The sequence below is a fragment of the Pongo abelii genome, chromosome 10 (genome assembly GCF_028885655.2).
Source record: "Pongo abelii isolate AG06213 chromosome 10, NHGRI_mPonAbe1-v2.0_pri, whole genome shotgun sequence".
In the NCBI taxonomy this organism is placed as follows: Eukaryota; Metazoa; Chordata; class Mammalia; order Primates; family Hominidae; genus Pongo; species Pongo abelii.
The window spans coordinates 62,297,826-62,323,719 of NC_071995.2; the positions used below are offsets into that span (position 1 = coordinate 62,297,826).

At 39.1% G+C, this 25,894-nt stretch overlaps 1 protein-coding gene and 1 non-coding gene across 18 annotated transcripts in view; both read right to left on the reverse strand.

Annotated features, from left to right (window-relative positions):
• Window positions 1–25,894, reverse strand: part of C10H12orf56 (chromosome 10 C12orf56 homolog) — a 144,762-nt gene that overhangs the window by 101,344 nt on the left and 17,524 nt on the right. For all 17 annotated transcript variants that reach the window (XR_008511960.1, XR_008511961.1, XR_008511962.1 and 14 more), the window contains exon 2: window positions 4,783–4,945. Coding sequence is in view for 14 of the 17 variants with exons in the window: in XM_054527350.1 (XP_054383325.1) it covers window positions 4,783–4,945 (163 nt within the window). In the remaining 3 variants the exon portion in view is untranslated. The remainder of the gene's footprint in view (window positions 1–4,782; window positions 4,946–25,894) is intronic.
• Window positions 7,647–7,750, reverse strand: LOC112135996 (small nucleolar RNA U13). The gene has a single exon (XR_002917209.1). It is a non-coding gene; the product is annotated as a small nucleolar RNA U13 (small nucleolar RNA).

A 25,894-nucleotide genomic window follows, 5' to 3' on the forward strand; every position in this document is an offset into this window, starting at 1 on the left:
CGAGATCAGCCTGGTCAACATAGCAAAACCTCATCTCTACTAAAAATAAAATATGAGCCATGTGTGGTGGTATATGCCTGTAATCCAAGCTACTCAGGAGGCTGAAGCAGGAGAATTGCTTGAATCTGGGAGGCAGAAGTTGCAGTGAGCTGAGATCGTGCTGTTGCACTCCAGCCTAGGCAACAGAGCAAGACTCCATATGAAAAAAAAGCAGGGGTAGGGGTATTATATGGTTTTTCTGCAAATTGAGAATTAAAATAAAAGCACAACAAGGTACTCTTAAGGCACTAATCTGCTCTTTAGCAAAATTTATAAAGGGTTATAAAAGGTTTTTGCTTTTTAAAAAATGTCCAAGTCATCATTTTGGCAAAATAAATAAGGTAATCTGGTATTCTATTTCATAACATCAAGTGCTTTAACCCTCTAACATATTTAACAGTCTTCCCCAAATGAAACTTCAGTTTCAAAATTGTCTTTCTTGATGGTTAGCTTTTGGATGCTACAGAGGGCCCCTGGGGCATACAGAAGAAAGGTGAACAGGATTACCTGATATGTTTAGGTACATGGGTATGTTTAATCTTCCTCAGATTATATTTTAGGGAATAATATTAATATATGTTCCAAAATTTATGGGATTTCTAAAATTCTAATGTCTGAGTATAGGCTATCAATCACAATTAATGTTGTTATGTTAAGTTTTTTGTCTTGTCTTGATCCTCTTCAAAGGATGGTTTATAATCAGCTATAGAACTTTGACAGGTGCTCTCAAATTCAGGTTTCTGATAACTCTTGAGATTGTGACATTGGAATAAAAGAAAAACGTAAGGACTCATGAAGAGCTGAATTGTCCACAAATATCAAGCAAAACAAGAGTTTACTGAATGGACTGAACTAATGGAAAACTGAAGTAATTATTTTTTTTCTTTTTTGAGACAGAGTCTCGCTCTGCTGCGCAGGCTGGAGTGCAATGGTGTGATCTCTGCTGACTGCAACCTCTGCCTCCCAGGTTCAAATGATTCTCCTGCCTTCACAATCTATACATCTGACAAAGGACTAATATCCAGAATCCACTACGAACTCAAATGAATTAGCAAGAATAAAACAATCCTATCAAAAAGTGGGCTAAGGATATGAATAAACAATTCTCAAAAGAAGATATACAAATGGCCAACAAACATATGAAAAAATGCTCAACATCACTAATGATCAGGGGACATTAAAACAAAACCACAATGCAATACCACTTTACTTCTGCAAGAATGGCCATAATCAAAAAATCAAAAAACAATAGATGCTGGCGTGGTTGCAGTGATCAGGGAACACTTTTACACTGCTGGTGGGAATGTAAACTTGTACAGCAACTATGGAAAACTGTGGAGATTCCTTAAAGAACTAAAAATAGAACTACCATTAGATCCAGCAGTTCCACTGCTGGACATCTACTCAGTGGAATAAAAGTCTTTATATGAAAAAGATATTTGCACACGCATGTTTATAGTGGTACAATTCACAATTGCAAAATTGTGGAAACAACCCAAATGCCCATCAATCAATGAGTGGATAAAGAAACCGTGGAATACTACTCAGCCATAAAAAGCATTCACAGTGACCTGGATGAGATTGGAGACTGTTATTCTAAGTGAAGTAACTCAGGAATGGAAAAGCAAACATTGTACATTTTCACTGATTTGTGGTAGCTAACCTATGAGGATACAAAGGTATAAGAATGATATAATGGGCTGGGAACAGTGGCTCATGCCTGTAATCCTGACACTCTGGGAGGCCAAGGCAGGCATATCACAAGGTCAGGAGTTCGAGACCAGCCTGGCCAACATGGTGAAACCCTGTCTCTACTAAAAATACAAAAATTACTCAGGCATGGTGGTGGGTGCCTGTAATCTCCGCTACTCAGGAGGCTGAGGCAGGATAATTGCTTGAACCCAGGAGGTAGAGGTTGCAGTGAGCCAAGATCATGCCATTGCACTCCAGCCTGGGTGACAGAGCAAGACTCAGTCTCAGAAAAAAAAAAAAAAAGAATGATACAATGGACTTTGGGAACTTGGGGAAGGGTAGGAGGGAGGTGAGGAATAAAAGACTACAAATTGGATGCAGTGTATACTGCTTGGGTGATGGGTGCACCAAAATCTCACAAATTACCACTAAAGAACTTACTCATATAACCAAATATGACCACTAAAGAGCTTACTCATGTAACAAAACATGACCTGTACCCCAATAACCTATGGAAAAAATAAAGAAAAATGAAATTCAAGTTTGAATACGTCATTGCATTAGTTTGATAGGGCTGCGGTAACAACGTACCACAGAGTGGCTAAAAAAAAAAAAAATCTATTTTCTTTGCAATAGGATGCAACTGGAGAAACTGGTTGTTTTACCAAGGCTTTGACTGGAAGGGTATGCTTCCCTTTAAGTAGTCAAGCTTGACTTGCAGAGCTGATAAAAGCCTCTTGGGAAAAACTGGCCTGATACATTGTCTATACAGTCCCCATACAGGGTTCCTAATTTGTGGTGAGTAAAAAATGTCACTTTCTAACAGATCCAGGAACCCCATGCTCTTGGGACCTCAAAAGAAGAGGAGTTTACTCAACTTACAGGTATTTGAGGGTAAAAGCCCCTGGCTGGGCTCAGCTTTAGAAAGTCTTATCTGAGATTCCTTGTGGAACAGAGTTTCATCAAAGCCAATCTAAAAAGCCTATGTAAAAATAATTATCTTTGCTGCACTTTACGCAAATAATCAGGCCAAATATAAGACTAAAGTCTATTTTGCAAACAACTCAGTCCTATCATGATTTGTTTTTAACAAAAATGAGGACTGGGGAGAAAGAAATTATATTTCAAAACTTATACATTTGTCATTAAATTCTAGACTTTTTAGATAAGCTGTTTTTAAGTTTTTGCCTACATTTTAGACTAACCCTGTTTACTCCTGTGAACCAACCAGCAATCTCTGGCTGTAGCTCATAAGGAACAAAAGGGGATGGGTAATGTAAAAATCTGGATCAATATTCTAGTTCTGAGAAACTATCCCACATATCCTGCCATTTGGGAAAATAAGACCAAAGGAGTTAACCAAAGCCAAGCCCCATGCACCCAAATCTTAGCAAGCATAAATATAGCCACCACTTATCTGGGCATGTCACAAGACATCCTTTTCTCTCCCTTGTTAGAGGAGGACTCAATTCCACAGTTACACCTTAGCAATCAGCTTATGATCAGGAGTCTATGCAACCCCCTCCCCTGCAGACACATTTTTGTCCCAAACTCAATTCCAAGCATTGGGTCAAAGCCCTAGGACAGAAAGCTGGCTCTGAAGGATCCAGGTGCAGGCAATAACAGAAGTTAAAAGGCACAGCACAGGTGAGCGTGACTGATTCCTGCCAATTAAGCCAAGCTTCGCAATTCATGGATAAAGGTCATGCTGATATCCATGGCATAAATGAAGGGAACTCGATGGCTACTGACAGCAGGGGATATAGGGTGTACATGAGTAAGAGCATATATTCCCAGCCCCAGTCCCCCCTGTTAATATCAGTGAAAGCTGCTTTGATACCCATGGATGGCACCCTGATGTGGTCCCTGAAACTCAGGGATATAAGGATGGAAGAAAGAAAGAGGGATGCCTCACTTTCTCTCCCTCATATATAACGGGTATTCGCTAGGAAGAGATGGGAATGTGGGATGCCTCACTCCCCTCCTTCTATTAACAGAGGAGTAGCCATTCATCTTCAAGCTGTACCCCTTTCAAATGCAACCAGAAACCCTGGGACTCCTTTGAAAAAAAAAAAAACGCCATTTTCTTTCTTCTTTCTCTGTCCTCTCTTCACAGATAGGTAATCGTATCTCTGTACTACAGGATACTCCCTTCGGATACATCCTTCAAACTGGGAAAAGTTAATTTCCCAAACCTTTAACTGGTTGTCTTAAGATTGGGCTCAGTGGAAGGGAGCCCAGAAGCCCAACATGCCAGCAAAAGAGTAAAAGGTTTGTTTTTTTTTTAACCAGTCAGGCTTTTGGCTCCCCTCTCCCTGGGCAAACCAGTAAAAGACCTCAGGATCTTTGAGCTATCCTTACCCACCACCCTTGTTTCATTCTGATACATGTTTTCTAATAAGCCAGTTTGTCTCTTCTCACTTTCAGGCCATCAAACTCCAAATGGTCATGCAACCAGAGCCCCAGAGGATGGCCCCTTCTACAGGGAACCCTGAGACAGGCCTCTGAGGGAGATCTGACTTCCATTTTCCCAAAACAGCGCCCCCTGTCAGCTGGAAGCAGTTAAGATCATTCTTCATTCTTACCCTTATTATTATTCTAATGGCAGCTAGATGTACTTCTTTAGACAGAGGAATGATAGATGCAGGAGGAAGATAAGGGAACCTGCCCAGGGTCTTGTCTGGGCGTGCCCGCAATGGATGGGGGGGTCTACATGTGCACTGTGAGAGTAGGGTTAGAGCCACCAGGAATTCGAGCCTTGTGCGGGAGGATGAGCCTGGCCTCTTTAGCTCTTGCGTGTGGCAGACTGATATTCAATCTGTGAGGTGAGAGCCAGTTGGCCAGACCCCTTTTTTTCACTGAGAGCTTTCTTTTAATAAATCCCACTCTCCGCATCTTTCAATGTGTCCCCATGCCTAAATTTTCCTGGCTGCGTGATATGAACCTGGATTTTAACTGAACTAAGAAGCAAAATATCCTGCATCAATTTTAAGAAATATATTATATACTTTTTTTTTGCCTTAGATCCAGAGACAGACTGGAAGTACCTACCTTTCTTGTTGTTAGCCTTAGTATGATGAAATGGAAATAGGAATTTCCTGACACTGTTTGACTTTTTACACTCTTTTTTCAAAACGGTTGAAGAATAGGTGATACGAATGTGTTGGCTGATTTCTCTATCTGGCGAACTCAAAAATTCTGGGTAATCATCAATCTGGAAAAAAAAATTAATTCACCTCATTGAAGACAAATACAACTGCTTACCTATTTTGGTATAATAAAACCCCCAAAGCCAAGGGCAAGTTTTTTTTTTCTACATATATATATTTTTTTCGAAACAGAGTCTCACCCTGACACCCAGGCCAGAGTGCAGTGGTGCGATCTCAACTCATTGCAACCTCCACCTCCTGGGTTCGAGTGATTCTCCTGCCTCAGCCTCCTGAGTAGCTGGGATTACAGACATGAGCCACCACACCTGGCTAATTTTTGTATTTTTAGTAGATACAGGGTTTCACCATGTTGGCCAGGCTGGTCTCGAACTCCTGACCTTAAGCGATCACCCACCTTGGCCTCCCAAAGTGCTGGGATTACAGGCATAAGCCACCTCAGAGTTTAAACTGAGTTTTTTTTCCCCCCCCTTCATTTTCTCCACTGGAACATCTTCCTTTTCTTGTTGTTAGGTTTCCCAATTATTTCTCTATTTGTTTTAGTCCTTACTAAAAACGTGCTCAGCAACAGAACCCAAGAAACTATTTACACTATAGAATTGCTACATAAACACTAACAGTGTTTTGTTACAGTATTTGTTAAAATACATCCCTCTCCACTTCCATTTTATTTTATTTTATTTTATTTTTTATTGTTGAGATGGAGTCTCCCTCTGTCGCCCAGCCTGGAGTGCAATGGCACAATCTCCGCTCACTACAACCTCCACCTCCTGGGTTCAAGCAATTCTCGTGCCTCAGCCTCCCAAGTAACTGAAATTACAGGCACCTGCAATCACGCCCAGCTGATTTTTGTATTTCTGTAGAGACGGGGTTTCACCATGTGGGACAGGCTGGTCTTGAACTCCTGACTTAAGGTGATCCACCCGCCTTGGCCTCCCAAAGTGCTGGGATTATAGGCGTGAGCCACCGTGCCTGGTCCACTTCCATTTTAAAAATAATTTTTTCATAAAGTTCTCAAAAATGTATAATTAATTGATTTTACACTAAGATTTTTCTATGCAGGAGACAATGTCCATTTATAGGTAACAGTCCACAGAGATTCTGGGAAGACAAACATCTATGTTTGAACTACTGGAAATGTCCTTCTCTCCAATGTGCTCTGTTCTCTATTCTGGATAAAAAAGGGAAAAGCTCTCAATAAATAGATAGGACATTTAGATCTTCTCTGTAACAGCCTACTTCACTTTCTATGACAAGCAGCAATAACATTTGAATGAAAAGCTAAGAGTGAGACAGGCACAATGGTGCCCACCTGTGGTCTCAGCTACTCTGGAGGCAGAGGCAGGGGTATCACTGGAGCCCAGGAGTTGAGGCTATAGTGTGCTATGATCTGTGCAGTGCACTTGTCTGTGACCACTATAACCCACTCTGGGCAACATAGCAAGATCCCATCTCTTTTTTTTTTTATTTTGAGATGGAGTCTTCCTCTTGTCGCCCATGCTGGAGTGCAATGACACAATCTCAGCTCACTGCAACCTTCACCTCCCAGGTTCAAGCCATTCTCCTGCCTCAGCCTCCGGAGTATCTGGGATTACAAGCGCCTGCCACCACGCCTGGCTAATTTTTTGTATTTTTCGTAGAGATGGGGTTTCACCATGTTGGCCAGGCTGGTCTCGAACTCCTGATCTCAGGTGATCCATCCGCCTTGGCCTCCCAAAGCTCTGGGATTACAGGCGTGAGCCGCCGCACCTGGTCTACTCCCACCTTTTAAAAAAGAGATGGGGTTGCCAGGTGCGGTGGCTCACACCTGTAATCCCAGAGCTTTGGGAGGCCAAGGCCAGTGGATCGCCTGAAGTCAGGAGTTCAAGACCAGCCTGACCAACATGGTGAAACCGTGTCTCTACTAAAATACAAAAATTAGCCGGGTGTGGTGGTGCATGCCTGTAGTCACAGCTACTCAGCAGGCTGAGGCAGGAGAATCGCTTGAACTCCGGAGGTGGAGGTTGCAGTGAGCTGAGATTGTGCCACTGCGCTCCAGCCAGAGCAGCAAAGTGAGACTCCGTCTCAAAAAAAAAAAAAAAAAAAAAGGTGCGGGTCAGGCAGAATTCCTATATAGGCTTTTTGTGAGTACCTAGAATTTAGATAAAAATGTTTCCTGTGATCATGCAGTTTCATTTTTCTTTTCACAAATATAAGAAAGAAATATCAAGTAATACAATTTATAAAATCTAAATCAAAGTAATTGAAGATATGAAGATGAATTAATAAAAAGCTATCAGTATCTACTCAAATTCAATTTTTAAAAATTATTTTCAAATATGTAGAGTAATTCAAACCAGTTAATGAATTTGTACCTGAAATCACCACTCAACTTTCTCTGATTTAGGCTAAACAATTTTAATTCCATTAGTCTTATTTATTTTTATGATTTGAACAGTAGTTTAATTTTAATTTTTTTTGAGACAGGGTCTTAAAAAATTAGAAAAAAATGTAAATTTGTGCTCAATATAATGAAATCATTATTCTGATAGATTTTTTATTTCAACTTTATGTTTTATAATATCTCAGATTGAAGATAATTTCCAAGATCCTTAGGTAACTTAAAGCCTTGGGCAGATATTAAATTGAGTTAATAGATAATCATCAGACACCAAGATAATTCCTAAGCAAGAGAGAATACTGAAACATTGGCTACTTGAGCATTATTTTAAGTGTATATACATATAGTTTTGTTTTTTCTTCTTCTCATGTCAGATGGGTAATGTGCCCACATCATAACAAGCTTTGAGGGTGGTACATCTCACGCATGAGTGTGAAAACCCAATCACCATGCTTATGAACTTCAAAAGGATAAAAAATATGTAAAGTTGCCTGGGCATGGTGGTTCACACCTGCAATTCCAGCTCTTTGGGTGGCTGAGCTGGGCAGATCACAAGGTCAAGGAGTTTGAGACCAGCGTGGCCAAAATGGTGAAACCCCATCTCCACTAAAGATACAAAAAATTAGCCGAGTGTGGTGGTGTGCACCTGTAATCCCAGCTACTTGGGAGGCTGAGGCAGGAGAACCGCTTGAACCCAGGAGGTGGAGGTTGCAGTGAGCCGAGATCGTGCCATTGCACTTCAGCTTGGGCCTGTTGCCCAGGAGCAAGACTCCATCTCAAAAAAAAAAAAAAAACATACATTTAAGCTTATTTTTATATTTTACACAGAGGTTATATATTTTGGTCATGTTAATGAATGTGCTCATTTACAAAGTTTCCATGCTCGTGAAAGATGTTCTTGTTAGAAACAAATGCTTGTTCCTCAGTGTTGAAAAGAACTAGTGCTCAGATAAAGAATTTTCTCAGCAAGGCTATTTTTACTTCCATAGAAGGGTGCAACTCGTGGATGGAGCAATGGCAAGAGCACACCTGAACAAGGGAGGGGAAGGGGTTCTTATTCCTGATGCAGGTAGCCCCCTACTGCTGTGTCATTCCCCTGTTGGCTAGGTTTGGACCGCACAGTCTAAGCTAATTCCAATTGGCTAATTTAAAGAGAGCAGGAGTACAAGTCAGAGTGGTGGGGTGAGTAGTTTGGCAGGAAGGACGGTTACAGAACAGGTGACTCAGGATGAGTCAGGACGGAGCAGGTGACCAGGGGTGACTCAGGTCAAAGCAGGTGACCAGGGGAACAGATGTGAACTACTGAATAGAACTAGCGGGAAAGTTGTTTACTGAAACTAGAGGCAAGGGGGCAAAGAGAACCAAAAAGTTAAACTTTAAAATGGAGAACAGAGAATAAGAGAGCTGAACATACTGACATACTGATTGTTTGAAGAGAAGCTTAGAGTTCACTATATCTAACATTCTTTTCAAGCATGATGCTTTCCGTGTCTATTATTTAATGTTTTATTGTCACTTTGACTCACTAGGTAACCAGGCATTGTTTCTCAGGCACCCATGATTCTCTCTTAACCAAAAGTCAAAATCTCCTTTAATAAACACTTGATTTTTACCTTCCCCAAATAAGATTCTAATTATAAGAAAGAAATATATTAAAATCTCAGGATATATTTTATACCTAAAACATCTTTGAGATTTATCAGCAGGCTCCTAAAAAAAAAAAACACACAAAAACGTGGTCTTTCAACTTATGAAAAGAGGAGGCTGGAAATATTTTGGTCTATGTACTACTGTTTCATGGGAAGAATTGTCAAGTCCGAAGAGATGTTCAGTGTTTCTTAGCTTAAATTTGTATAGGTAAGTTCTTAAGTAAGTTGTATAACATAAATATTTCAGAAATTGTTTTATGGGAGATTTGTCAATGCTTCTATTGCCTATGTATCAGTCTTGGGGGTGCTTTGCCTTATTATATTAGACAACTGAAATATGTGTTATCAATCATAATTTTTTTCTTTATTTTTTCTTTTTTTTTTTTTGAGAAGGATTGAGCTCTGTAGCCGAGGCTGGAGTGCAGTCGTACAATCTCAGGTCACTGCAACCTCTGCCTCCCAGGCTCAAGTGATCCTCCCACCTCAGCTTCCTGAGTAGCTGAGACTACAGGCACATGCCACCAGGCTGGGCTAATTATTTTTACTTTTTTTTGTAGAGATAAGATCTCGGGCCAGGTGAGGTGGCTCACGCCTGTAATCCCAACAGTTTCGGGCGCCAAGGCAGGTGGATCATTTGAGATCAGGAGTTTGAGACCACCCTGGCCAACATAGTGAGACCCCCCATCTCTACTAAAAATGCAGACATTAGCCAGGCTTAGTGGCATGTGCCTGTAATCCCAGCTACTCGGGAGGCTGAGGCAGGAGAATCGCTTGAACCTGGAGACAGAGGCTGCAGTGAGCCGAGATTGCTCCACTGCTCTCCAGCCTGGGTGACAGAGGGAGACTCCATCTCAAAAAAAAAGAAAAAGAAAAAAAGAAAAGAAAGCCACTTCTACATACCCTACAAAGCCTCCATCACTGTAAGGTGATATGTGATTACATTGATGGTTGTCACACAAGCAAGGGGACATATTTGTGTATGTAAAAGGAAGGATGATGACAGATGTGATAAAAAGAAACTATGAATAGTGCTAGTACCAAAAGATTATGTACCAAAAGTACTATGATTTCTCATTTCCCCTTTCTCTCTTATTGATTCATTTAGAAATCATAATCTCGGCTGGGCACAGTGGCTCACACCTGTAATCCCAACACTTTGGGAGGCCGAGGTGGGCGGATCACGAGGTCAGGAGTTCGAGACCAGCCTGGCCAACATGGTGAAACTCCATCTATACTAAAAATACAAAAATTAGCCAGGTGTGGTGGCATGCGCCTGTAATCCCAGCTACTCGGGAGACTGAGGCAGGAGAATCGCTGGAACCCGGGAGGTGGAGATTGCAATGAGCTGAGATCACGCCACTGCAATCCAGCCTGGGCAACACAGTAAGACTCCATCTCAAAAGTAATAATAATAATAATAATAATAATAATAATCTCGGCCAGGCATGATGGCTCAAGCCTGTAATTGCAGCACTTTGGGAGGCTGAGGCAGGTGCATCACCTGAGGTCAGGAGTTCGAGACCAGCCTGGCCAATGTGTTGAAACCCTGTCTCTACTAAAAATACAAAAATTAGCCAGGCGTGGTGGTGCATACCTGTAATCCCAGCTACTCGGGAGGCTGAGGCAGGAGAATCACTTGAACCCAGGAGGGAGAGGTTGCAGTGAGCCAAGATCACGCCACTGCACTCCAGCCTGGGTGACACAGTGAGACTCCATCTCCAAAAAATAATAATAATCTCAATTGCAAAACTTATGGTCACAAAATCATAGACAGAACAAAACTCTAACAGAAACATTTAATTCAACTTGGACTTAAGTAAAGAGGGCAAAGTGTTAGAGAAAGGAAGGTGGTTTCTTCTTCTTTTTCTTATTTGCTTATGATGGAGTTCAGGACATACTACCCCAAAATAGGGCACTATACCAGATTGACTATTTTAAGCTGAAGGAACTTGAGGAATGACATGTACAGGAATCACTTTTTGACCTTTCTCTGAAGCAGGTCATAAAATCTAGAAATAATTTTCTAACCTTCTTTTGATGTAGATCATAAAACCCTCATGCGAAAGATGCCCTCCCTATGTCCAGAGGAAAGGATAAAGTATCTGAACTGTTAGGCCTGTTTAGGCCTAACTTTCTCCAATTTGTTACACTGAGCTCATCCTTTTTCTTTGTCCTATTATATTTCTCCATGACTTTCCTCTCTTCATCAAACAAAGCATAAAAACATTCAGGTTTAACCACTTCTTCAGATCTTCCTTTCCTTACAAAGGCTCCCATGTCACATAAAACTTAAATAAATGTGTATGTTTTTCTCTTGTTAATCTATCTTTTGTTACAAGGGCCCCAAGCCAACGAACCTAAGATGCGTAGAAGGAAAAGATGTATTTCCTTCTTTATACTTACAAAAATAAAAATCTCTGTTTAAAAAATGTCTCTTTCTAAAGATCACAGCACGTTTGTGAAGCCAGAGAGGACCACTCTGGAGCTAAGCAAGCCTAATTTACACATCTATGCGGGAGTAAAGAGTTTTCTGAAAGCTTTTCCACTGTGAGCACTGAACAGGGCAGGAAAGCTTAATCCAAAGAACATGCTCTCAGTGCCTGAAGAAAGAAAAGAAGCTCTTTTTTTTTTTTTTTTTTTTTTTTTTAAAGACGGAGTCTCGCTCTGTCACCCAGGCTGGAGTAGAGTGGCATGATCTTGGCTCACTGCAACCTCCTCTTCCTGGGTTCAAGCAATTCTCCCTGCCTCAGCCTCCTGAGTAGCTGGGATTACAGGCACCCATCAACATGTCTGGCTAATTTTTGTAGTTTTAGTAAAGACGGGGTTTCACCATGTTGGCCAGGCTGGTCTTGAACTCCTGACCTTAAGTGATCCGCCCGTCTTGGCCTCCCAAAGTGCTGGGATTACAGGCGTGAGCCACTGCGCCCAGCGAAAAGAAGCTCTTAAAAGGGACAAAGCTGAATTCAATCCCTTGTTAGCAATTTAGTTTAAACATGGTATTATTTGAAACAAATATTTTTTTGCTTTACATCAGAGACATTTTTACAAAATTCAAAAACTGGCTGGGTGCGGTGGCTCACACCTGTAATCCCAGCACTTTGGGAGGCTGAGGCCAGCGATTGCATGAGGCCAGGAGTTCAAGACCAGCCTGGCCAACATGGCGAAACCCCGTCTCTACTAAAAATACAAAAATTAGCTGGGCATGGTGGCAGGCACCTATAATCCCAGCTACTCGGGAGGCTGAGGCAGGAGAATCGCTTGAACCCGGCAGGCAGAGGTTGCAGTGAGCCAAGATCATGCCATTGCACCCTAGCCTGGGCGACAGGGCAAAACTCCATCTCAAAAAAAAAAAAAGAAAATTCAAAAACCAAAGCTTCCATTTAACCCCAAAATGTGAAAACATATAGATAATAGGTAGGTAGGTAGATAGATGATAGATAGATAGATAAATAGATAGATAGATAGATAGATAGATAGATAGATAGATAGGTAGGATATTGTAATGATCCTATAAAATAATTTTAAAATTTTCTAACTGTCCTAAAATAAGTTCAAAGTACGGTAAGTAAAATTCTATTTTGGATGGCTATTTAGCTTATTTAGGTTGAAAATAAGTTAAGATTTTTCATGTTTCATATAACATCGAATTTGTTTTTAGGACTGTTTATGAAAGTTGAAAGAACTGCTTTTATCCAGACCCTTTTCAGCACAGGCAATAATATCTAAGTAATATATACCTGAAAATAATTTTAAAAGTCCAAATCAGGACGCATACTTTTTTTTTCCTAAGAATTGCCAACAAAAAACCTTTGGTATAACAATATATCACACCATTTATATACATTTGATAAATCAACTCTTTTAAGTGTAATTGCATAAAATTATTATTGGGCCAGATGTGGTGTCATGCCTATAATCCCAGAACTTTGGGAGGCTGAGATGGGCGGATCACTTGAAGTCGGGAGTTTGAGACCAGCCTGGCCAATGTGGTGAAACCGGTCTCTACTAAAAATACAAAAATGAGCAGGGTGTGGTGGCGTGCACCTGTAATCCCATCTACTCAGGAGGCTGAGGCAGGAGAATCGCTTGAACCCGGCAGGCAGAGGTTGCAGTGAGCTGAGATTGCGCCACTGCATTCCAGTCTGGAGACAAAGTGAGACTCCATCTCAGAAAAAGAAAAAAAAAAAACAATTATTATTGAACCAGCACTGTATTTGTATGCCCCACCAATATAAATGGTAATGTTAGAGGTAATTGAACCAGAGCAACTCCATCTTGAATAAGGGCTGGGTAAAATGAGTCTGAGACCTGTTGGGCCACATTCCCAGGAGGTTAAGGCATTCTATAATAAGTCACAGGATGAGACAGGAGCTCAGCACAAGATACAGGTCATAAAAACCTTGCTGATAAAACAGGTTGCAGTAAAGAAGTCAGCTAAAACCCACCAAAACCAAGATGGTGATGAGAGTTACCTCTGGTTGTCCTCACTGCTACACTCCCACCAGTGCCACGACAGTTTACAAATGCCATGCCAACCTCAGAAAGTTACCCTATGTAGTCTTAAAAAGGGAAGAATGAAAAATCCACCTTTTGTTTAGCATATAATCAAGAAATAACCATAAAAATGGGCAACCAGCAGCCTTTGGGGTTACTCTGCCTATGGAGTAGCCATTCTCTTCTTCCTTTACTTTTTCTTTTTGTTTTGAGATGGAGTTTCGCTCTTGTTGCCCAGGCTGGAGTGCAATGGCACAATCTCGGCTCACCGCAACCTTCTCCTCCTGGGTTCAAGCAATTCTCCTGCCTCAGCCTCCTGAGTATCTGGGATTACAGGCATGCGCCACCACACCCAGCTAATTTTGTATTTTTAATAGAGACGGGGTTTCTCCATGTTGGTCAGGCTGGTCTCAAACTCTTGACCTCAGGTCATCTGCCCACCTCAGCCTCCCAAGTGCTGGGATTACAGGCATGAGCCACCTTGCCTGGCCTACTCCTTTACTTTCTTAATAAATTTGCTTTCACTTTATGGACTCACCTCGAATTCTTGCTTGCACAACATCCAAGAACCCTTTCTTGGGGTCTGGATTGGGACCCCTTTCCAGTAACAGCAACTAGCTGTCTTTTCTCCTTAGAAACTGGGGCTGGGGAAGTTGGAGTTAGTTGCAAATGGTCTCCTAAGTTCTCACTCCCTGTCATAAATTATAGCATTTTGTAATATTTGGCCTAAGACTTGCTTTGGAAGGTGCTGTTACCAGAAAGGGGTCTCGATACAGAACCCAAGAGAGGGTTCATGGATCAGGCACAAGAAAGAATTCAGGGTGAGTCCACACTGCAAAGTGAAAGCAACTTTATTAACAAAGTAAAGGAGGCTGGGCGGGGTGGCTCACACCTGTAATCCTAGCACTTTGGGAGGGTGAAGTGGGTGGATCACCTGAGGTCAGGAGTTCAAGACCAGCCTGGCCAATATGGCGAAACCCCATCTCTACTAAAAACACAAAAACTAGCCAGGCGTGGTGTTGGGTGCCTGTAATCTCAGCTATTCAGAAGGCTGAGGCAGGAGAATCAGTTCAACCTGGGGGGCGGAGGTTGCAGTGAGCCAAGATCGCGCCATTGCACTCCAGCCTGTGTGACAGAACAAGACTCCATCTCAAAAAAGAAAAAGAAAAAGAAAGTAAAGCAATAAAATGGCTACTCCACAGGCTACTCCATTAAAAAAATAGCCAATTTATTTCTTGATTCTATGCTAAACAAAGGGTGGATTATTCATGAGTTTTCTGGGAAAGGGGTGGGAAATTCCTGACACTGAGGGTTTCTCCCCTTTTTAGACTATATAGGGTAACTTCCTGAGGTTACCATGGCATTCGTAAACTGTCATGTCACTGGTGGAGTGTAGCAGTGAAGACAACCAGAGGTCACCTCATCGCCATCTTGGTTTTGGTGGGTTTAGGCTGACTTCTTTATTGCAACCTGTTTTATCAGTAAGGTCTTTATGGTAAGACCTGTGTCTTGTGCTGACCTCCTGTCTCATCCTGTGACTTAGAATGCTTTAACCTCCTGGGAATGTGGCCCAGTAGGTCGCAGCCTCATTTTACGCAGCTCTTATTCAAGGTGGAATTGTTCTGGTTTAAAAACCTCTGACAGTGCTGAATGTATAACCCTCCAGTGGTTTGGAACCAAGTGATGTACCAACTACTATTCTCGAAATAAAATCTGGGCACTGAGAAAACTCTAAAACAACCATATTACCTGCTGAAGGAAAACAAACATGCTGGCTCCCTAGCCAGGTGCACCTTCTCTCAATCTGTGAGGCTAAAAGGATAGGTAAGTGTGCAGGAAAGGGTTAACTCTGCAGGCTTGAGTTGTTTAAACACTGTGCATTCCAAAGAAAGGCTTGAATCAGGACTGGCCTTTGACCCACGAGGGGGAGATCGTCTCGAAGCCTTGGAATATTCTGCTCCATAAAGGTGTTTTGGGGCATACGCTAGGGGCCCCTTCGTGTGGAGGAGGAGGAGGAAGAGGGGAAATGGTTGCTAGAGGAGAGTTTCTTGAATTGTATTCTTTGGAACCAGCACCTACTATGTTCTCAATGCTGTGCCACCTATAGATGATCACGGGAATAGCCAGAGTAGTCATGTACAAATCTTTTTGCGGAAAAAGGTGCTTGAATGTGTGCCTAAATGTTCGAGTTTAGCACGAGGCCACCGTTGGAACACTGATGACAGATCATGATGCGGTTGTCCTTTTGGATCTTTTTAATAATGCGTGACCCTTCACCTTTAATCCCCTGACCTGCATTACCTTGGTAGCCATTTCATTTTTTAATTTCATTTTTTACTTTTGGTGTACAAGCTGTAACTTTTCATCTATCAAAGTGTAACACGATGATTGCCTCAAATAGATAACTCCTTTGAGCAATAAATTTACAAAATGCTGTTTTCATTTGCTGTATTAAAGTTCATTTCTGTTTTTTTTGTTTGTTTTTGTTTTTGTTTTTGTTTTAAAAAAAAAACGAGTTTTGGGCCAGGCACGGTGGCTCACGCCTGTAATCCCAGAACTTTGGGAGGCCGATGTGGGCAGATCACTTGAACCCAGGAGTTCCAGACTGGCCTGGGCAACAAGGGGAAACTCGGTGTCTACTAAAAATACAAAAATTAGCCGGGTGTGATGGCATGTGCGTGTAGTCCCAGTTACTTGTAGGAAGTCGAGGTTGCAGTGAGCCAAGATTGAGCTACTGCACTCCAGCCTGGGCAACGAGAGTGAGACCCTGCCTCAAAAAACAAAACAAACAAAAATTTCTTAAATTTAAAAAAAAAAAAGTGTTTTTGCATGTCTGAAACGTTGGACCATGCTGCACCAGTTGGACCAGATAGGTTTATCCTGACAATGTGATTTATTGTAAACACCCGTTTTTGCTCAAGGGTAGGGAGCAGTGAAGAGGCATTGGGGGTGCTGGCGTCTGAGTAACTGAAGTCACTCACTCACTCATGCAGGCCTTGCATGCCTATGGGACTAATGGAACACCAAGGCTAAGGTGAGCTTCCCTGGTTGGCAACACTTTGTACATGTTGTCGCATGTTGCTGGGAGAAGTAAGCAGGTCTGTGCTGCTCCACTGAAAAAGGACACTGGCAATTTGTACCTAGTTTCTCTTAGATTTCGTCCCATGCACCTTTTCCCTTTACTAACTTTAATCTGTGTCTTTTCGCTGTAATAAATGTAGCTGTGAATATAAAAGCATTTCTGAATCCTGTGAGTCCTTTCAGTGAATCATCAAGCAGGATGGCAGACTTGGGAGCCCCCTACACAGTGAGATAACCATACCCAGGCATGAGCCATTGGCTGCCTAGACCACTCTCACTCTGCCTCCTTTGGGCACTGCATGGCTTTGTCCTACCCAGGCCTAGAAGTCAGAGAGAAGTCAGCTCACTGCCCCATCCTTCCTCTTTAAAGGATTCATAAAAATTCTCATCCTTGTGGCCAGATCCTCTCCAGCATGAAGATGGGGAAAGGAAAAAAAATGAAATATTGAAACAATGTCACATAGAATATAAGAACTAACATTCATTGAACACTCATTACATGATCTTTTATGTGCTTTATAGGTGTTATATCATTTAATCCGCAGACAACATCATCAGCTGTTAAAACTGTTCCATTTTTTTTTTTTTTTTTTTGAAATGGAGTTTCGCTCTTGTTGCCCCGGCTGTAGTGCAGTGGCGCGATCTCGGCTCACTGCAACCTCCGCCTTCCGGTTCCAAGTGATTCTCCTGCTTCAGCCTCCCGAGTAACTGGGACTACAGGTGCCCGCCACCAAGCTCGGCTAATTTTTTTGTATTTTTAGTAGAGATGGGGTTTCACTATGTTGGCCAGGCTGCTCTCAAACTCCTGACCTCGTGATCTGCCCTCCTCAGCCTCCCAAAGTACTGGGATTACAGCCATGAGCCACCGCGCCCGGCCACTATTCCCATTTTATAAGGGAATACAAGGAACCTAAGGCTCAGAGAACTAAGTTACTTGCCCAAATTGCCACTAATAATGAGTGGCAGACCAGAGATTCAAAATGAGGCCTATGCTCTCAACTACAGAAACTGACACACAAAATATAAAACAGCAGGGCATGGTGGCTCATGCCTGTAATATCAGCACTTTGGGAGGCTCAGGTATATATAATATAATATATTCTATTATATATTATAATATTTTTATATAATATATATTATATAATATATAATAGAATATGTAATATAATATATAGTTAATATATTATATATTATATAGTTTATATATTATATATAGTTTATATATTATATAGTTTATATATTATATATAGTTTATATATTATATATAGTTTATATATTATATATAGTTTATATATTATATAGTTTATATATTATATATAGTTTATATATTGTATAGTTTATATATTATATATAGTTTATATATTGTATAGTTTATATATTATATAGTTTACATAATGTATAGTTTATATATTACATAGTTTACATAATGTATAGTTTACATATTACATAGTTTACATAACGTATAGTTTATATAATGTATAGTTTATATATTATATAGTTTATATAACGTATAGTTTACATATTATATAGTTTATATAACGTATAGTTTATATATTATATAGTTTATATAACGTATAGTTTATATATTATATAGTGTGTATAATGTATAGTTTATATATTATATAGTGTATATAATATATAGTTTATATATTATATAGTGTATATAATATATAGTTTATATATTATATAGTGTATATATTATATAGTTTATATATTATATAGTGTATATATCATATATAATATATAGTTTATATATTATATAGTGCATATATCATATATAATATATAGTTTATATATTATATAGTTTATATATCATATGTAATATATAGTTTATATATTATATAGTTTATATATCATATGTAATATATAGTTTATATATTATATAATTTATATATCATATATAATATATAGTTTATATATTATATAATTTATATATCATATATAATATATAGTTTATATATTATATATAATATATAGCTTATATAATATATAGCTTATATATTATATATAATATATAGCTTATATATTATATAGTTTATATATTATATATAATATATAGCTTATATATTATATAGTTTATATATTATATATAATATATAGCTTATATATTATATAGCTTATATATTATATATAATATATAGCTTATATATTATATAGCTTATATATTATATATAATATATAGCTTATATATTATATAGCTTATATATTATATATAATATATAGCTTATATATTATATAGCTTATATATTATATATAATATATAGCTTATATATTATATAGCTTATATATTATATATAATATATAGCTTATATATTATATAGCTTATATATTATATAGAATATATAGCTTATATATTATATAGCTTATATATTATATAGAATATATAGCTTATATATTATATAGAATATATAGCTTATATATTATATAGCTTATATATTCTATATAATATATAGCTTATATATTATATAGCTTATATATTCTATATAATATATAGCTTATATATTATATAGCTTATATATTCTATATAATATATAGCTTATATATTATATAGTTTATATATTATATATAATATATGGTTTATATATTATATAGTTTATATATTATATATAATATATGGTTTATATATTATATAGTTTATATATTATATATAATATATAGCTTATAGATTATATAGTTTATTATATAGAATATATAGTTTATATATTATATAGAATATGTAGTTTATATATTATATAGAATATATAGTTTATATATTATATAGAATATATAGCTTATAGATTATATAGAATATATAGCTTATAGATTATATAGTTTATTATATATAATATATAGTTTATATATTATATATAATATATAGTTTATATATTATATAGCATATATAGTTTATATATTATATAGCATATATAGTTTATATATTATATAGCATATATAGTTTATATATTATATAGCATATATAGTTTATATATTATATAGCATATATAGTTTATATATTATATAGCATATATAGTTTATATATTATATAGTTTATATATTCTATATAATATATATAATTTATATATTCTATATAATATATAGTTTATATATTCTATATAATATATAGTTTATATATTCTATATAATATATAGTTTATATATTATATAGTTTATATATTCTATATAATATATAGTTTATATATTATATATAATATATAGTTTATATATTCTATATAATATATAGTTTATATATTATATAGTTTATATATTATATATAATATATAGCTTATATATTATATAGTTTATATATTATATATAATATATAGCTTATATATTATATAGTTTATATATTATATATAATATATAGCTTATATATTATATAGTTTATATATTATATATAATATATAGCTTATATATTATATAGTTTATATATTATATTATATAATACATAGTCTATATATTCCCATAATACATAATATATTATGGGAATATATAGACTATGTATTATATAATATAATATAGTCTATATATTATATAATATAGTCTATATATTATATAATATAGTCTATATATTATATAATATAGTCTATATATTATATAATATAGTCTATATATTATATAATATATAGTCTATATATTATATAATATATAGTCTATATATTATATAATGTAATATATAGTTTAGTTTCTTTATATATACACATATAAAGAAACTAAAATACTGTGGGTCTAAAAATAAAATTGCTTCTATTATGAGATAGGACAATGTTACAACAAAGTAGATTTTTGTACTCTCACTATGAGACAAAGTTTAAGGAGAGATACTCTTTTTTTTTTGAGACAGAGTCTCGCTCTGTTGCCCAGTTGCCCAGGCTAGAGTGCAGTGGCATCATCTGGGCTCACTGCAACCTCTGCCTCCTGGGTTCAAGCAATTCTCCTGCCTCAGGCTCCGGAGTAGCTGAGATTACAGGCACCCACCACCACACCCAGCTAATTTTTGTATTTAGTAGAGATGGGATTTCACCATCTTGGCCAGGCTGGCCTTGAACTTTTGACCCCAAGGGATCCACCTGCCGCAGCCTCCCAAAGTGCTGGGATTACAGGGATTACAGGTGTGAGCCACCGTGCCAGGCACTCTTTTTTTTTTTTTTTTTGAAATGGAGTCTTGCTCTGTCACCCAGGCTGGAGTGCAGCGGCACAATCTCAGCTCACTGCAACCTCCACCTCCCAGGTTCAAGTGATTCTCCTGCCTCAGCCTCCGGAGTAGCTGGGATTACAGGTGCATGCCACCACGCCCAGCTAATTTTTGTATTTTTAGTACAGACGGGATTTCACCAAGTTGGCCAGGCTGGTCTCAAACTCCTGACCTCAGTTGATCCACCCGCCTCAGCCTCCCAAAGTGCTAGGATTAGAGGTGTGAGCCTCCGTGCCCAGCCTTGTTTTTCTGAGACCAGGTTTTGCTCTTTTGTTCAGGCTGAGGTACAGTAGCACAATCATGGCTACTGCAGCCTCAACCTGCTTGGCTCAAGTGATGCTCCCACCTCAGCATCCCAAAGTGCTGGGATTATAGGCGTGAGCCACCATGCCCAGCCTAAGGAGAGCTACATGTACTACATGTACTACACAGACATGATTACTGTAGCAAATGTCACAAAACCCTCAAAAATTCCAAATTTCCTAATTACTGAATTGACCCATTCTGCTTGTGTGTGGCAAATTTCTTCATTTCTCATGCATTCTCATGAATCGTCCACCTATGGAGTTTCTTATCAAAGGCCTGACATCAAAGAGAGATTGAAACATGAAAGAACCTCAGACTATGAAAGCCTAAAAAATGAATTTAACACAAAACAATGTACACAGGTCAGGATTAAAATCACTTAGCAATCAGGATTGTGAGTGGACCATATTAAAGTGTTCTGAAGGAAAGCCGTCAGGCAGACGGCAATCTCATTACCACAAATACATTATTCTAATTAAATTCTTATGGGCCAATTCATTCTTTTGTGCCCTATTATTAAGTACATGATCCCCAAACTGGGTAATCACAGTAGATATCTTGACAAAAATTTGGAATGGTGGGGAAAACTATAAACTAGCAGTCAGGAAATCTGATTTCCAGTGTGGCCTCCACTACTAACTAGCAGTGTGACTTCAGTCAAGTCACTTAACCTCTTTTGACATTGATTTCCTCATGTGTAAAACGAGAAATACGGAATAGGCTTAAGGTCTCTTCTGCTTTGTGAAAGATACTGGCACTAGCAAACCTACAAGAAATACTAACTAAACAGAGTCCTTCAGGCTGAAATAAGAGAACTTTGGGAGTAACTTGAATGCAAATCAAGAAATCTTTTAAAGACAACTACATAGGGCTCAGCATCATGGTTTATGCCTGTGATCCCAGCACTTTAGGAAGCTGAGGAAGGAGGATCGCTTGAGGCCAAGAAGTCAAAACCAACCTGGGCACCGTAGTGAGATCCCATCTCTCTACCAAAAAAAAAAAAAAAAGAATACTTAGGTAAAAATAAAAGACAGTTAAATGTCTTTTTTTTTTTCTTTAGATGGAGTTTCATTCTGTTGCCCAGGCTGGAGTGCAGTGGCACAATCTTGGCTCACTGCAACCTCTGCCTCCCGGATTCAAGTGATTCTCCTGCCTCAGCCTCCCAAATAGCTGGGATTACAGGCATGCGTCACCACGCCCGGCTAATTTTTGTATTTTTAGTAGAGACAGGGTTTCACCATATTGGCCGGGCTGGTCTTGAACTCCTGACTACAAGCGATCTGCCAGCCTCAGCCTCCCAAAGTGCTAGGATTACAGGTGTGAGCCACTGTGCCTGGACTTAAAATGTATTTTTTGTTTGTAACTCTTTTTATCTCCTATCTAATTAAAAGACCACTGCACAAAGCAGTACTTATAAATCTCTGTGGATGGGAACACAATGTATAAAATGTAATCTGTATGACAGTAATAGCACAAAGGAGGGGGAGAGAACAGAGCTATATGGAAGCAAAACTTTTATATACTATTAAAATCAAGCTGATAGGCCAGACGTGGTGGCTCACGCCTGTAATCCCAGCACTTTGGGAGGCCAAGGCGGGTGGATCAGGAGGTCAGGAGTTCGAGACCAGCCTGGCCAACATGGTGAAACCCCGTCTCTACTAAAAATACAAAAAAATTAGCTGGGCATGGTGATGCACGCCTGTAATCCCAGCTACTCGGGAGGCTGAGGCAGGGGAATTGCTTGAACCCAGGAGATGGATGTTGCGGTGAGCTGAGATCGTGCCACCGCACTCCAGCCTGGGAGATAGGGCAAGACTCCATCTCAAAAAAAAAAAAATCAAGCTGATAATAATCCAAACTAGATTGTTACAAAATAAGATGCTGGCCAGGCGTGGTGGCTGAAATTACACTTGTAATTTCAGCACTTTTGGAGGCAGAGGCAAGTGGATCACTTGAGGTCAGGAGTTTGAGACCAGCCTGGCCAACATAGCAAAACCCTGTCTCCACAAAAAATACAAAAATTAGTCAGGTGTGGTGGCGGGCACCTGTAATCCCAGCTACTTGGGAGGCTGAGGCTGGAGAATTGCTTGAACCCAGGAGGCAGAGTTTGCAATGAATCGAGATTGTGCCACTATACTCCAGCATGGGTGACAGAGTGAGACTCTGCCCACCCGCCCGAAAAAAAAAAAAAAAAGATAGGCCAGTTGCGGTGACTCATGCCTATAATCCCAGCACTTTCAGAGGCCGAGGCAGGAGGATCATTTGAGGTCAGGAGTTCGAGACCAGCCTGACCACCAGAGCAAAACTACATCTCTACCAAAAATACAAAAATTAGCTGGGTGTGGTGGCACACGCCTGTAGTCCCAGCTACTTGGGAGGCTGAGGCATGAGAATCGCTTGAGCCCAGGAGGCAAAGGTTGCAGTGAGCTGAAATTGCGCCACTGCATTCCAGCCTGGGCAACAGACTGTGTCTCAAAAAAAAAAAAAAAAGATAAAAAGATGCTGATTGAACCAATTTTAAAATTGGAACTAGAAGAAAAAAACTTGAGTAACTGAAACAATCTTGAGAAAGAAGAAAAATGCTGAAGGCATCACATTTCCTGATTTAAAATATATTATAAAGGTCAAGTAATTAAAACTGTAAGGTACTAATGTGAAAACAGACATATAGACCATTGGAAGAGAATAGAGAGCCCAGAGCCAGGCATGGCGGCTCACATCTGTAATCCCAACTACTTGGGAAGATTGCTTGAGCCCAGGAGTTCAAGGCTGCAGTGAGCTACCATTGCACCACTACACTCCACATTGGGCCATAGAGTGAGAACCCATCCCTAAAAAACAAAAACAAAAGAATAGAGAGCCCAGAAATAAACCCACACATATCTGGTCAACTGATCTTCCACAAAAATACACAAGGATATGTTGGAAAAACTGGATATCAGCCAGACACGGTGGCTCACACCTGTAATCCCAGCACTTTGGGAGGCTGAGGCTGGTGGATCATCTGAGGTCAGGAGTTTGAGACCAGCCTGGCTAACACGGCAAAACTGTCTCTACCAAAAACATTACAAAAAAACAGCCGGGAGTGGTGGCACACACGTGTAATCCTAGCTACTGAGGTGTGACAATCACTTGAACCCAAGAGGCAGAGACTGCAGTGAGCTGAAATGGCACTGCTGTACGCCAGCCTGGGTGACAGAGTGAGACCCTGTCTCAAAAAAACAAAACCAAAAACACTGGATATCCACATGCAAAAGAATGATATCAGAATATCTTATACTATAAAAAAATCAACTCAAAATGGATTAAAGACTTGAATGTTAAGAACTGAAATTGTAAAACTCCTTATAAGAAAATCCAGTGGGTGGCCAGGCACGGTGGTTCACATCTGTAATCCCAGCACTTTGGGAAGCCGAGGCAGGTGGATCATCTGAGGTCAGGAGTTTGAGACCAGCCTGGCTAACATGGTAAAACCCGGCTCTAAGAAAAATACAAAAATTAGCTGGGCATGGTGGTGCACGCCTGTAATCCCAGCTACTTGGGAGGATGAGGCAGGAGAATTGCTTGAACCCAGGAGGTAGAGGTTGCAGTGAGCTGAGATCATGCCATTGCACTCCAGCCTGGGTGACAGAGTGAGACTCTGTCTCAAATAAAAACATAATAATAATAAAAAGAAAATACAGGAGGAAAGTGTCATGATATTGGTCTTGGCAATGATTTCTTTTTTTTTTTTTTTTTTTTTTTTTTTTGCATGCACCACCACACCCAGCTAATTTTTGTATTTTAGTAGAGACAGGGCTTCATTATGGTGGCCAGGCTGGTCTCGAACTACTGACCTCAAATGACCCTCCCTCCTCGGCCTCCATAAGTCCTAGGATTACAGGCGTGAGCCACTGCACCTAGCCACTTACACAGTACTTTCTATGTTCAAAATCTGTTCTAAGCATTTTTTGTACATTTACTTATTTGATCTTCATACCTATCCTAGAAGATAGGTATTATATGTTATAGTTGAGGAAACTGAGGCATGGAGGAAGTCAAGGGATTTGCCCAAGGGTTCATAAAACCCAAGAGTTCATTTGTAAGCAAGTATTGAGAACATGCTATTAAACGATGTTTTTTACCTTTGTTCAAAAAAAAAACCACAAGAGTTTAATCATATAAACTGATTTGTAGTTTAGCAAAACAATTCATTTTTTGATCATTTAAATTTGAAAGTATTCCATGGCAATATTTTATTGCGAACTATGTCTGACTACCTATTATTTTAACCTAAATCTTAAGCTGTAGGAAATGGTTTGAATTTAATGATCTTGAGGCTTTTAGTAATTTTTTTTAGGTTTTGCTTTTCTTTTCCTTGAGACAGAGTCTTGCTCTGTTGTCCAGGCTGGAGTGCAATGGCACGATCTTGGCTCACTGCAACCACTGCCTTCTGGTTCAAGCGATTCTCCTCCCTCAGCTTCCTGAGTAGCTGGGATTACAGGCACACACCACCATGTCCACCTAATTTTTGTATTTTTAGTAGAGACGAAGTTTCACCGTGTTGGCCAGGCTGGGTCTGAAACTCCTGACCTCAGGTGATCCGCCCACCTCAGCCTCCCAAAGTGCTGGGATTACAGGCATGAGCCACCACGCCCGGCCTGGCTCTACTAAGTCCCTATTTGAGTTTAGACACATTGTAGAAACCTGATCAAGCACATGCTTTTCCCTCCTTTTGGAACACGCTAGCCATTTTTCTCTGCCTAGAAACTTCTAATCATTCTCTAAGACTAAGCTTTTTACTTCCTCGATGAAACTTTACCTGCGTCATGCCCTCGACAGAATATGTCACTCTTCTGGTTTCCTACAATATTCTGCTTATTATATCTGTTTTCACATTTCATTATCATTATCTGTTTATAACTGTTTTCCTTCTTCCT